Consider the following 14,470-nt stretch of genomic DNA (forward strand, 5'->3'; position numbering starts at 1 on the left):
CTTCTATTTGAATAAATATGATAATTGAAAACTGCTGTCATGTTCCCCATTTAATCTCCCTGTACTTCAGGCTGAACATACCTACAGCTGACATTCCAGCCCCTTCATCCCTAGCTCTTGCTTGAGGATCCTCTCTAGCTTCCTTCTGTCCTTAAAATGTAGTAGTGTAGACTGGACACAGCAGTGGATCTCAGGCCAGCCAGAGTCAAGAAGAGTGGTGCTGTCATCATTCAGATCTTGCATCCAGTGCTTCTGGTGCTAGACAGTACTGCCTTTAAGTCATATATACGTGTCTATGTAAGAGCGAAGTAGTTAGAGGAGCATACATATATTTGTACTTGTATGTTATAATAATGTATACGTATAGCACAGGTAAAGTGGGCCTCGATAGAAGAGAGAGGCTGGTTTACTGGATACTTTTGAGTAACAGTAAGTTTACCAAAAACAAATGACATGATTAGTTTGAGCATTTCATACATTTTTCTGCTATTCACTACTGACTTCCCATTGTCTGTCACCGTTGGGTTTTCATATCAGTAATGAAAATACTTCATATTTTTTGCAATTCTGGTTTTTAGAAAAATAAAATACACACTTAAGCCAATCTTACTTAGTATCTTCTAGGGTAGAGTAAAATGCAATTGTTCCGTCCCCAGTTGTAAAATCAACACTGAGTAACATTTCCTATGTTGAATTATTAGAGTCTGTCTGTACTGCAGAGTTTACTTTAGTGATTGGCCCTTGAGTGTGAAAACCTACATGGCTTAGTTTAGGTGTTGAGTACCGACTGAATAGCTAAAATAGGGTGTATCCACCTCACCCATATCCATTCATGTGGGGACTTGCAGATTCACGGGAGGTCTAGGGATGCTGCAATCATACGCTGTTGTTCTTAATACTGTGGTAAGCTGAAGTGCTCTGTAATTCCTTCCCTGTGAATTGTGGGAGAATTTGTCTGTTCTGGGAATACGGAGGGAATTATGGGAAGCCATTAGAGGACTTAAGCAATTTAGCCCACATTTCCATTGCAAAGCAGACAGGTTAAGAGCAGCACTTGAGCTTTACCCCATCTCCCCCACCTGGTATGTTGAAAGCTGTAGGAAACTAGGGTGAGAGGTTTGTGTGTGGGGGTGGGAAAGTTGCCCACCTGAGCTGACTCTAAAGAATGAATGCATCTTAATGGGGTGTGGAAGATAACAAAAATAAAAATGTCTTGACACTGTGAAGAAAATGGTTTCCTATAAATTTCCTGTATTCTTAAAACAACACCCCACTCTCACATAACATTTCTGAAGCCTTGTACAAGTTTAATGCTTAGCTCGGAACATAGATTGATCAAGTTAGCATCTCCTTATATAAGGCAGTGTATGCTACCGTAAATAACTGAAATCCTGATCCTATGTGACTGTAAAATATCCTGTGTAAATTAAGAAAGTATGAAAGGAACCAAGAAACAAAGCAATTTGTCTTGGTTCCTGTTGACTGCTGGATAGATTGGAGTACTAGGAATTTTTTAAAAAGCACACTGCAAAATATGCCTGGATCAGCACTGGGGAACACTTTATTCCTCAAAGCTGGGCTTTGGAATCATTAAAATTTAGAAGCTGGGGATTTTCTAGCACTCTCCTAGTCTTTTTAAGGAAAGTTTGATCTGATATAACACCCCCCCACACCCCCAAAAACCCCCCAAAACAAAAAACCAAACAACTCATCAGTTACCATTCGGGATAGAATAGTCAAACCATTAGGAACAAAACATTAGGCACTTAACTAAATGTGACCAGGATTTCAAAGGCTTTGAGCACTTGTTTTTCCTACTGATGGTAAATAAGGCTACTTTTATTTAGATGTCTACAGTGGATCTAAGCAGCCTAACCTTTGACACTCAGGCTTATATTTTTAGGGCCTCTATTAATGCTGTGCTAAGCGATTACACAAGCAGTTCACTCCTAATAATTATGCCACAACTGGTGATTTAAGAAACAGCACTAGACAGAGTGACTCTTAGCTCCCAAGCATTGCGTTGAATTCTCTGAAATGCAATCCCTGAAATGTTGTGCTGGAATTTCTAAAACATACTGCATTTAAGAAATAAGGAGAGCGTCAGTGATTTAGGATGAACAGAGACTTGGACATATGTCAAGCCATTGCACTGGCATTTGTATCTTTTCTGAATGCTTATGGAACCAGCTTCAGTGTTTGCACAGTTGCCATCTGATTTCTGCATGTCAGTCTTGTGCTTTGTGTGTGGTTGTCTCTGTTTTCATTCTGTTCTCTAGGCGACTCTCTCACTTGCTTGCTCTCTTTCAGCATAAGAGGAACAAGTGACTCAGAGCAACATCAGGATTAGAGGAGCACAAGGCTTATCTTCTAGCCATTTCTGCATATTACTGTCCAAATTGCAGCGTGGCCATAGCCAAGAATAATGGAGCTGCCTAATATATATATATTTGCCAAGCTAGTTTTCACTGTTAGTTCCTGTCCTGAAAAGAAAGAGAAATGTTGTTACCTAAAGTAACCATTATGTGGGCTCTGGCAAATGTTGACAGCAAGTTCTAAGCTGTCAACATTTTAGAAATTCTCCCACTTCCAGTATCCAAATTCCTGTTACAAGCAGATATGAAGCAACTATTGTTTCTTCTTCAACAGTTGCACATTCCATCAATGATGGAGGACGTGATTTCTTTATGCTTAATATTGTTTCAAAACAAAATCCAACAATATTTCTCATCCTTTGATATGAAAGGCCTGGCATAAATCTAACGTGTCCTCTATTTTGGCAGTACAAGCAAGGGTCACGGTTTTGGTGAGACATTGTTGACACGGGCCTTGTAATGAGTAAATAGCACTCAAATAGTTTTAGAAAAAATTGAATGCTGAAGAACTTGCAAAATTGGTGAATTAGACTCCAGCTGGGAAGAGCTGTGAAAGTCTCATTAGTTTCAACTATTGTCTCTTGTTTGGATTCATCATTACTATGGAAAAGCTTAAATAACTTTGCTTCCAGTCGTTGTCCTGGATGTATATGCTCTGCATTTTAGGTGTGTTAAAACTGGTTCAAAAGTTACTACAAATGATGATAAACTTTTCTCTTAAACTATGAAATGTTTTTATAACCTCGTTTATATCTGTCCTGACGCCACGTCTCGATGCAGAGGTGCCTTAGTTCGATAGTGGTGATGCAAAGCAACAAAAGAGCAATATTTTATCATCTTTGACAGCATTTCTCCATTCTCTCATCCACATGCTGTCCTTGGCTTTCAGCTTGGTTTTTTTTTTTTATCTTTGTTTGGAAGCTTAAGATTTAAACTACTTTGAAAACTGTGAACAGAAATTACAGGAGGCTTTACAAGCTGTGTATGTGGAGTAATGGATGTATTAGACCTATGTTTATTAAATATGCAGATTGAGCTTTCTGAGTGAATGCTGTCCTGTACATAGTAATCTGCAGGAAGAAATCTGAAGTATGACAGATTAATTTTTTCATCCAAACATGAACATGGTAGGTGAAAATAAAATGAGGTAAAGAGCTGGGATTTCATTTATAAAATAATAAAATATCTCTAGACGTTAATGACAAGTTACACTGTGAATCTTTTAGATATTTGATGCTGTTTGCTTAGCAGCATTTTTTCTTCAGGAAATGTCATGCTACTATATATAGATATATTAGGGACATCTTTTTGTTTAAACTAGCTTTTATTTCCTCTTTTTAATGGGAGCATTTTTTTTATTAAAAAGACTTAATATGGCCAGATAGATGTGTCTGGTCATGTTGCAGGTAATAGAACAGATCTGTTTTTCTTACAAAGGTGATGTCTGTCCATGTTGAATCCTAGTGTTGGTGTGGGGCTAAGGCAGAGGTGGGTAAAATACAGCTTGCAGGCTGGATTCAGCCTACCAAGTGATTTCATCTGTCCTGAGGGTGCCCACTAATTAATTGTACCCCACCCAGCCCACGTGCCTCACTCCCACCCTTGTGTATGGGAGGGCCCCAGCCTGGCCAGCACGCATAGCTTCCACTGCTGCAGCTGCTATGGGACCTGCTTGGCTTCCCTGGCCTCCAGCGACTGCTCTCCTGTCCCTGCTGCAGAGCTTGCTCTGGGCAGCAGGTAGGGAAGCAGGGTGGGGGGAAGGGAAGCTGCAGATGGGTGGGAGCATGGGGCTTGGGTGGGTGGAAGCACAAAGCCCAGAGCCTGTGCCTGGTGGGGGTGGCAGGAGTACAGAGCTCGGGTGGACAGGGTGTGTGTGTTGGGGGGGAAGACCCTCCACCCACACTGCCCCCCATGGCACACATGCCTTCATCCCTTTCCAGGAAGCAGGGAGTAGGGCTCCCCGTCACTTCCACTGGAGTCCCATGAGCTGCACGTGGCAGCAGGGAGTGGGGGCTAGCCACCAGCTCCGTTGCATGGGGGTTCCCTTCAGTGGTGCACAAATACCAGAAGCTGCACATGTGTAGTGGGGAGCCCCATGCAATAGAGGTGGGCTGGCCTGACTCCACTCCTTGCTACCATGTGCAGCTCCCCAAACTGGGTGGAGCCATGCACTGCTGGGCAGCAGCGCTTGCGTAGGCCACGAATACCCAAAGGATGCTGCCCTGCTGCTGCTGCCAGCAAAAGCGGCAGGGGCTGTATGCCATGCAGGGAGGAAGTCTGGTGGGGGGGGGTCCCCCCACCCTCTCACACTCCACCTACCCCATGCACGCCAAGCCCCCACACCCCCTCACAAACCCCATGCCCCACACCCCACTGTGTGTGCGCACGCACACACACACACACACACACACGCACACACAATATACAGGAGCAAGACTTTGAGCTATTATGTAATCTTCTCTATATATACTACACAAACACAAATAAATCGGGACAAAAGTATTTTTTGAAATCAAATTAAAATGTGTTATATTAGATGTTTGACTTTTAGTATATGAGTTGGGTTTTTTGGGTTTCAAGATGGCAACCCCTGACCAAAGGAGTACTTCTGGGGGCAAGGGGGAGGGTCTTCCGGTGGCAAAGGTCAAGGGTTAGGGGCAGGATTTCTGGTCCCAAGATCATGACCAGGGGGTGGTTCACCTGTCAAGGGGCGGGGTACCCTTGCAGCCCTCAACAGCTCATCGACACTCATTAAGCAGCTCTCCAACCAAAATAATTGCCCACTCCTGGTCTAAAGATTACTGCTTTGCTCTTGACTCAAAACTGGCAAGCCAGTTCCTCATTTTTAATGTCCGTCTTGGGAGGCTTGAAAGGTCATCGTTTTGGTAAAGGCTTTTTGTTTCTTTGACTATGAATGCAGTCTAGATTGGTTGTGATTCAGTATTATCGTTTTGCAGCCACGTAGTCTTACTAATGGAAAGTCTTAGAGAACTGGAGTCTTACTCTCAGCTTCAAGCCATTTATTTTATCATTTGACATGATCCCCATCCCATCATTTCTAATATATGGATCTGTGTGCAGCATCCCTGTTGAGCAGTTGAACGTAATTTTTCCACTTTTGCAAATGAAGACCTGTGGAGTGGGAGCTTCAGCAGCAGGAGATTTTGCCTGTGCTGGGTCCACAATGCAGCCAGGAGGCAGGGGAAAACGACAGTGGGACATGGGTACTTGTGCTGGCTCACCTGTGACCCAAGCTGGCCCCTCTGCCAGGAAACGTGGCCACCCCCCGCTCTAGGATGGTTTGTCAGGTGCCTGAGATGTACCATTTAACCTAGAGCATGAAGGTTGTAGAGCACTCTCAAAAGCAGTTTTCTTCGTCGGTCATCTGCATTCAAGCTGTGGGAGCCTGGAGTGCTCCTCAGCACCATAAGGACAGTAACTTATGGAGGATAAGTGTGTTTTTGTCCAGACAGTCAGCCTGCTTGTTTCTTTCTTTTTCTCCTTCATATCCTTAATTTTATTTCTTACTGACATTTTTCCTGCCCCCTACACACTTTTTTTTTTAAATATGATGAACAGAAAATATAACACGGTGTACTTGGCATGAACTGCTTTTACCTGCACCAGCTCTTAGGAGTGATGGTCACAAAACTGTAGTGAATTTAACTCTGTAGTATCTGTATGTAAAACATTTTGGAGCCAGGAGCATGCACAATTTGTGTTTGTTTCTTGGTTTTGAACACATGTTGTTAAGTAGAACCTGGAGTCTGTTGTAATTGTGTTGCAGATCTGGATTTTATTAGAAAAATGCATATATTAAGACATACATACATACATACATACATATATTCACAGCAATTCAGAGGGTATATATGTACAGACAAGAATTCAAGATTTGTTCACCACTGATCAGACATCAGCCAGATGAAAGCTCCATCAGTAATGATACCTGTGCAAAGTCTTTACTACCTAATATATTTTAGAATGGAAAAAGCCATGCTGATCTCTCTCTCTCTCTCCTTTCCTTTCTTAAAGGCACAGGATCTGAATGTGATTGAAGAAGTGATCCGAATGATGTTAGAGATTATCAACTCTTGCCTGGCCAACTCTCTCCATCACAATCCCAATTTGGTATATGCACTGCTTTACAAGCGGGATCTCTTTGAGCAGTTTCGAACTCACCCTTCCTTCCAAGATGTAATGCAAAATATAGACCTGGTAAGTAATAGCTTCAGTTAATTGGTTACAAGCAGTCTCCTGAGAACAACCGCACCTTGTCATGCATCCACAGATGCATCTGGAGCAGGTCCAAGGTGATCCTCCCCCTCTATGTGGCACTGGTCAGGCCGCAGCTGGAGTACTGCGTCCAGTTCTGGGCGCCGCACTTCAAGAGGGATGTCGACAGCATGGAGAGGGTCCAGAGGAGGCCACTCGCATGATCAGGGGACAACAGGGCAGCCCTATGAGGAGAGGCTACGGGACCTGAACCTGTTCAGCCTCCAAAAGAGAAGGCTGAGGGGGGATCTTGTGGCCTGTTATAAACTAGTCAGGGGGGATCAGCAGGCATTAGGGGAGTCCCTGTTCCCCCGAGCACCGCCAGGAGTGACCAGGAATAACAGTCACAAGCTGGCAGAGGGTAGGTTTAGGTTAGATATCAGGAGGCGCTACTTCACAGTCAGGGTGGCTAGGGTCTGGAACCAACTTCCAAGAGAAGTGGTGCAGGCTCCTACCCTGGGGGTCTTTAAGAGGAGGTTAGATGAACATCTTGCTGGGGTCGTTTGACCCCAGTACTCTTTCCTGCCATGGCAGGTGGTCGGACTAGATGATCTGCTCAGGTCCCTTCCAACCCTAGAAACTATGAAACCTTCTTAGCTCTCTGAGATTTTGAGAGGTGTTAAATGCTGATCATTTATACTCCTTTCCTTTGCTAGGTATTTTTAGAATCTTTTAACATTGAGCTACCCAACCTTTACTATAGGGATAGGAAGGAGTGGAAATTCTGGGAGGCCCCCCACTCTTCTCCCAACCCTCATTTCTTGGGGCTTCAGGAAAGCCAGGCTAAAATCCATCTGTATTTGACAGACTCCATGGGATCTGGGGACCTCGCTGATAAGGAATTTCCCAAGCTGTTGAATCCTTCTCTGCTCCTCTTTACCCCTCTGCAGGGGCCCACCGCAAGAGCTTGCTTTCTCTTTCAAAGCAGCAAGGATCTTAGCCAGTAACTTTTCTGTGTTCCCACCATTATTAGACTATTAAGAGCTGAGGAAGAGTTTCTTAGGCATCTTAGGAGCAGCCAGGCAGCTGCCCACCTCCCTAAAGCCTCTCTAAACTTCTACTGCTTTTGCCTACAAGAGCATTAGCCTCCAGCATTCTGGACCCCTTCAGGGGAACCATTAAAAAGAATATAACCAGAAATTTTAGAGGCAGTTTCTATTGCCTTTTTGTGGGGAGGGATCTACCTGTGCCATTCTTGGGAAAACCCATATTGGTTATTGTTGAACATGAATTTGATAGTCTGTGCAGGAAGCCATGTCAGTCCCTCATCTGAGCTCTGCTTAGACAGGCTACTATGATACTGAGGACTTGTAAAATGTTGAATTAGGGAGGAATGGGAATTGATTATTAAGCAGTTTGTGTGAAATATAGTCTTGACTTTTAATGTTCATATACGAAGGACTTGAGTGCAGTTCCGTGCTATAAAATATCCCTCATACCTTTAAATCTGTTCAATATTTTGATCTCCACCACTTGATGTACTCACAGGAATTCAAATGGAGTAGTTTTATTTTTTTACCATCTTTTCCTGCCATAGTTCACTGCCAAACAGTTAGACTTACTGAAATAGGTGTTTTGTACACTAGTCCCACTAATTGAGATAATATACTGGTATTTTTATGTTGGCATCCATATTTTAGGAATTTTGGTGTCAATTCACTGCATTTAAAGTCCATCGTTCTCTTTCAATTTGTGGAGATATAAGTGGGTATAGAGGACTCAAATGATACTCAAGGGTATTTAGAGACCTGGTTAGGGTTTTTAAAAAAATATATTTACATTTTGTGGGAGAGCTTGCAAACATGCTTATAAAAATGAGGCCAGAGGCAGTGTTATGGGAAGCAGGTGTGGCTTCCCCAGCTCAGTCTCTGCCATTTAACTTCAGTCTCGGACTGCAGCATTCGAGGTATTCCGCATTTGTGACATGTTCTATCTGCTGCATAATGTGGAAAATGCATGTGACTGTCTACAATGTTTTGAGGGTTTTTTTCTCATTTACCCCATATCAAAACTGCTGCAAAATTGCTCTTCCCATGGAAAAGAAAATTAAAACCAGAAGTTTTTTGCAACAAAATTTGTTTTCATTTTTTTCCCTTCAGTTTTAATTCATCCTCTTTTATAGCTAAGAGGCTTCTGTGTACCAAAATATTTTCCTCCACTTCCTCCTTTGTTAATTGTGCTGTGCTGATATCCAGGCTACATACCCCTCATTAGTTGATCCTTTGACATTTGAGATTGCAACTCAGAAGAGATGCTCTAAAATTGTTGAAGCAGCTCTTGTATAACAAGAGGCATTATAAATACAGCTTTTGAAATATCCCATGTGAAGGCACAGCAGTTCCAGGAACTCCCTTTGACTTCAGCGGGGCCTCTCTTCATAGAAGAGGGATTCCAAGATCGGACTCCTAGCAATCAAGACATCAAAGCCAAAATATTATAAGGCAGTACTTTAACTTTGCCATGTTAAGAGCACTAGATTCAAGCTGTTGGAGATTTAATACATTGGATTTCTTACTGCAGTGCATACCTACATTTTCATTCAGTGTTATTAAAAATCTGTTCGTGTGCCTGTCTGTCTGTTTGGTTTAACTCTGAGATGCCATAGAATTTTGAAAAGATTCCAGATGATCCAGAGTTGTAGTGCGAGGTGAATACATAGCTAGTTGGATTATCATGTTCAATGAGTAGTAACCAATGGTTCAGTGTTTAGTTGGAAGAGGTATCAAGTGGGAGTTACAGTAAACCATAAGCTGAATGTGAGCCCACAGCGTGCTCTTGTTGCAAGAGTCCAGCAGCATCCTGGGTTGTATTAACAGGCATGTTCCCAAAACAAGGGATGTGATTCTTCTGCTGTATTCAGCACTGCTGAGGCTTCACCTGGAGTATTTCAGGAAGGATGTGGACACTTCGGAGAGTCCAGCACAGAGCAGCAAAAATGATTAGGGGCCTGGGAAACATGCCTTGTGAGGAAAGGTTGAAAGAACTAGGATTATTTAGTCTGTAGACAGAAGACTGAACGGGGATTTAATAACAGCCTTTCAATACCTGAAGGACGATGACACACAAGATGGAGAGTGGCTTTTCTCTCTGGCTGTAGGAGACAGGACTAGGAGCAATAGCCTCAAGCTGCAGGCGAGAAAATTTAGGTTGGAAATGAAGAGGAACTTTCTGGCTGTGAGCGTGGTCAAGCATTGGAACGGGCTGCCTAGTAGAGAGCTTGTGGAATTTCCAGCCTTGGAAACTTTCAAGAGCAGATTAGACAGACACTTGGCTGGGGTGGTCTCTAGTCAGGGATTATCCTGCCTTGAGCAGAGAGCTGGACTAGATGACCCTGTGAGCCTTTCCAGCCTTATTTTCCTATGACCCTATAAGCAAAACATCCTGCATTCTTAGCTGAATTGGCTAAATCTCGATCCCTGTTTTTTCCCTCTCTCCCTCCACCCTGTTTTCCCATCTCCATTCTCACGTTCCATTTCACCAGTCATCAGATATCTTTAGAGGGTCTGAACTGAAAATGTCCTTAGGGCTTTAGCAGCTACTGCGTGCAGATGATGCTGATGGCATGCAGAGATGGCCAGGACCAGGTGGTTTGCAATCATTCTTCTCTAAATTGTTTGAAGAGGACTGTGGTACCATGAAAGTAGACAGTGATAGTCTGGCAAACTAACCAGCTGTCGTAGTGCCCAGTGTGAGAGGTAGCTTGTGTGTTCGTAAGGTCTGCAACAGTAAATCATTGACAGAGCCAGGAATAGAGCGGAGGTGTTGTTGCCTGACTCACTTTTGCCCACCTACTAGACACTGTATGTAGAAGACAGAGGTGTTCTTTACTTTGTAACAGATAATGTGTAGTTTTTCTTAACAGCTTAAACAACCACAACCCCTCTGCCCGGGAGCGGGGTAGGAGCCATGAATGTTGAGATACAGCAGAGTGTCAGAAAGGCTCTGAAGACTTTGAACTATTTAAAGCTTTCCATTGGACTGTCTTGAGTTTTAAAATAATATCTTAGTTAGAAAAGCAAGGATGTCAATTTTTTTAATTTTTAAAATGTACCTGTCACCAGCTGTCAGCTCTCATGACTGAATAAATTACTGGATTTAACTTCCTCCCCAAAGACGCGCTTGGCCCCCAGTTCATCCCACTTCCATCCTCAGAAAGGTTAGAATCAGTATTTGCCTTTTGCAGCTCCCCACTACCACAGCACATGGACCACTGCTGCCCACATCCTAGAGCTAATGAGTGGTAAATTGTATTAACACCACTTACAGATGTAAAAGCAGAGGTTAAATAAAAGTACTCTTGTCAAAGGGCATGCCTGTATGGCTTCCCTCCTGACTCCAGGACCCCCCACCAAGAAAATAAGCCCTACTCACTTGCACCCGCTTGTGTGCAGAATAGACCAGTAATTAGGCAGAGCAGACCCTGAGTTAGCCTGACCACATTCCTGGTGCTTGGACAATGCCTTCTGCATCTAACTGGGAACATTCTTCAATGTAACAGGACACCCATAGGATGCGCTCCCTGTAGTGTATGGGCGAGTGCAGAAACTGTGATAGCACAAACCCAGGAATGGACCCAGAGATGCTCAGAGCCAGGCTAAGCTAACTCACATGCTCAGACCTTAGTTATCAGTTAACTGTGCAGTGCAGCTGCAGCCTTTACATAACTAAGAACTTGGCCTCCCTGTTTGAAGCATGAAAGTTATTTTCTAGAGGTAATGCTGAAATGCTGAGGTGTAACCTCTGCATTTGAGGCAGACCTGGCAGTGTTTATTGGTGACCACTGACAGAGTATTTCCCAACAGAAATTGCAAGCTGCTTTTGTTTATTCCCTTCTCTACGTTTTTTATAAATAAGCTAAAAATCACCCTTGCCATCTGACTGGGAGCATATGGGTATGCTTAACATGCTAGAAGGGAGACTGAAGTCAAAATACCTTCTGGTTCCTATTAATTTACTTTTCATTTTAGAAAGTAATCTTAATATGATATTGTGCATCTTGTTTGCCTAAATGGGATATTCTCCATCTGGTTTATTTAGCAAAGAATGGTAGGATTTCTGTCCTGGCTGACTACCAGTTCCCTTCCTTCCCCTCCTGCCCCCATGTGTGCAGTCTACCTGCCTGTATTTCAGGGATAATCAAGAGCCTCATGTGTCCCAGGAGTTTGGTAGAGGTTCCTAGCTGGCAGTTGTAAGACTGGAGTTATGCTGTGAATGGCATGGAGAGTCCCTAGCTTCTTTATTTCGTGTTTCTTACAACTTCTTTGAGAGGCGGGTACATGGGCTGTGTAACTGAGCAGACGGCACTGGGAGCTGCTAGATCTTTGTTTCTCGGATGCGCTCGAGAGAATGGGAGGTCAGCAGCTGCAGCAGGAGTGATGTAGAGAATCAGACCCATGTCCACTGTGATGCCTGCAAGAATTAAATCCCCTGTGGGGGTCTCATGGCCCCCATCACCTTCTCCAGTTAGACTTATTAATTAAGAGATGTGGCTTTAATATGACAGCTCCTTTTTTCAGACCTGTTGTTTACAGGACTTGGCCTGATCATGACCTTTGCTCTTTCACCTCTCGTCAAGAGTGGAAACATAAAGGTTATTTTGAATACCGACCACTGTAAATGGTTTGAGGGGTAACTTTTATCTGGTTAGAAATTTTGGGGTGGGGTATGTTTCCAAGACTATCCAAAAAAATATTGCAGTCCTGTTAATTGAGAACCTGGTTAAAAATTCTCAGTGAAAGGTTTTTCATGATGATGCACCTTCCTTGGAGTCTGTGACATGTTCCCCAACCTGGCTGAATAATTTCTCATGAAAGGGGGATGTGGAGTCCCTTGGGAGATTCACAGGACTTCTGGTGAAGCTGCTGTTCATTTGAATCTGAAGGCAGGAGAGTTTGGCCTTACTTAAAGGTTGATGATGACCCTTTTGCAGAGCTCTCATCAACCTCTGAAACCAGTTTCAGTAGAGCTAGATATGAGTCAGCTCTATCTGGCAGGCCAGATGGTGCTAGCAGCAGTCACCGTACTATGCCTAAGCGTCCCCCTGAGGAATCTGCTTAGATGAAGTGGTGATCTTAGATGCGTTATCATGAGAAGTTTATTTTCTTCCCCTTTGATTTGCTTGTGGAATTGGCACATTCATCTGTGGTGAGTCCTGCTGCAAATATAAAATAGCAAACCTCAGAGTATACAAGTATCTTTCTGTTTTCATTGCTATAACAAGGGAAGTCCAGGGTTTTGGTTTTTTTTAAATTCATTACCAAGGTGATTTTCCTCTTTCACAGAGCTAACCTTGAAAATTGTGGGCAAGAAAGAGGCAGCAGTGAATCCTGCGGTCGCTTCTAGCGACGAGGGAGATAGCTGAGAGTTGTCACATTGCTGGTTGGGCGGGTGGCACTGTGAGGTGCTCACAGGCTATGTAGCATTTCAGCTAAAACCAAAAGAGGATTCAGGCTGAGAAAAAAAATTATATTGACTAAAATTTGGTTTGGGGATTTGCTTATTTTTTATATAATAAAATTTATATATGTTTATGTATGAGTCAAATTTTTATCAGTATAAATAATGTTTCTTTCTTTCAAACTGTCAAAGGACTCGAGCATGCCTACTCTTCTATAACTTAAAACTCACTAAATCAGCTTTATCGTAGATCATACTATCACCTTGATGACACAGTGTTTCTCCCCTGTGTAAGAGAATGTGAATTTATTGCTCATGAAAAGAAGGAATTTAAGATGCATCTCTGCTGTGATATTAAACCTGTTAATGGTTCACCCTAGAGAAATGTATTTTCTGTAACAAGGGCTAGATGCATTTTGGACCGGATTTACACCTGGGCAAAAGTTTTTCAGTTCTTGTTAAGGGCTGGCCAAATACCGAACTAGCAACCTGTTATAATGGACTAGTTTCCTCATGTAGATAGGGCCTTTGTCTGTGTGTATTGGGTTGGCTTTAAATGTGTCAGAGGGATCAATGTGAGATGCCCGTGATCAACCATGCAGTTATTTAGCAGACCTGTTGGCCAGATGCTTGGAGTGAACAGTGATTTCCAAGAAATTAAAATGGATGATATATTCGTTGAACATGAAATTGTTCAGGACATGGTTACTGAGCTTCTGTTGTTCTCCAACTCCAAATGTAATAAAATGTGTGTTCAACCTCGGGTTCCAAAATAGCCCTTGATAAAAATTTGAAGCCTTTTCAGATTCACATGTCCAAATTGCATTTTTTATAGGATTAGTTTCTTTTAAGTGGGCAAGAAGATGAAATCTATTAATTTTGAGGATTTATTTAAATGTAACTAAATTATTTAATGAGTGGAAAATAGTTCAGAATCCTTCATTGGAAAATCCTTTGCTTTTCATGACTAGCTCAGACATCTGAGCATAATTTTTCTGCTAGACTGAATTATTTGTATGGGGTTTTCCCATGTATTTTGCTTTTTTCCCCTTAAATTGTGGTAATACTCATCTAGTTTTTATCTGGCCTAATAAATTGTATAAAAAATTGGTCATCTTTGATTTCACTAGAAAAGGAATTTGAGAGAAAAATCACTTTAGCTTTTGCTCAATTTTGTTACATTTCTGTGACAAGGTGCCTTTCTGCTGTCTCCCATGCATATAGTTCCCTCTTTGCCTTAAGCCCATGGTTTGCTTGTGGAATTCTGATACCATATTTAGTCTAAAATGACCCTGCATTTAAGACAACCCCCCAGTTATTGGATTGTAGATATGGAAAATGTATACATTTGTTTTAATTTTCGATGTGTAGAATCTAGTTGTTGGAGATCCTCTTAAATTTATCTCTCCCACCACTTCCACAGG

The 14,470-nt window shown here is 42.5% G+C and overlaps 1 protein-coding gene across 1 annotated transcript in view; it reads left to right on the top strand.

Moving 5' to 3' along the window:
• Positions 1 to 14,470, top strand: part of DYM (dymeclin) — a 337,064-nt gene that overhangs the window by 262,017 nt on the left and 60,577 nt on the right. The window contains exon 13 of the mRNA XM_019531678.1: positions 6,411 to 6,593. Within this exon, the coding sequence (XP_019387223.1) occupies positions 6,411 to 6,593 (183 nt within the window). The remainder of the gene's footprint in view (positions 1 to 6,410; positions 6,594 to 14,470) is intronic.

The sequence above is a fragment of the Crocodylus porosus genome, unplaced genomic scaffold, assembly GCF_001723895.1.
Source record: "Crocodylus porosus isolate Cpor-Errol unplaced genomic scaffold, CroPor_comp1, whole genome shotgun sequence".
NCBI classification, from domain to species: domain Eukaryota; kingdom Metazoa; phylum Chordata; order Crocodylia; family Crocodylidae; genus Crocodylus; species Crocodylus porosus.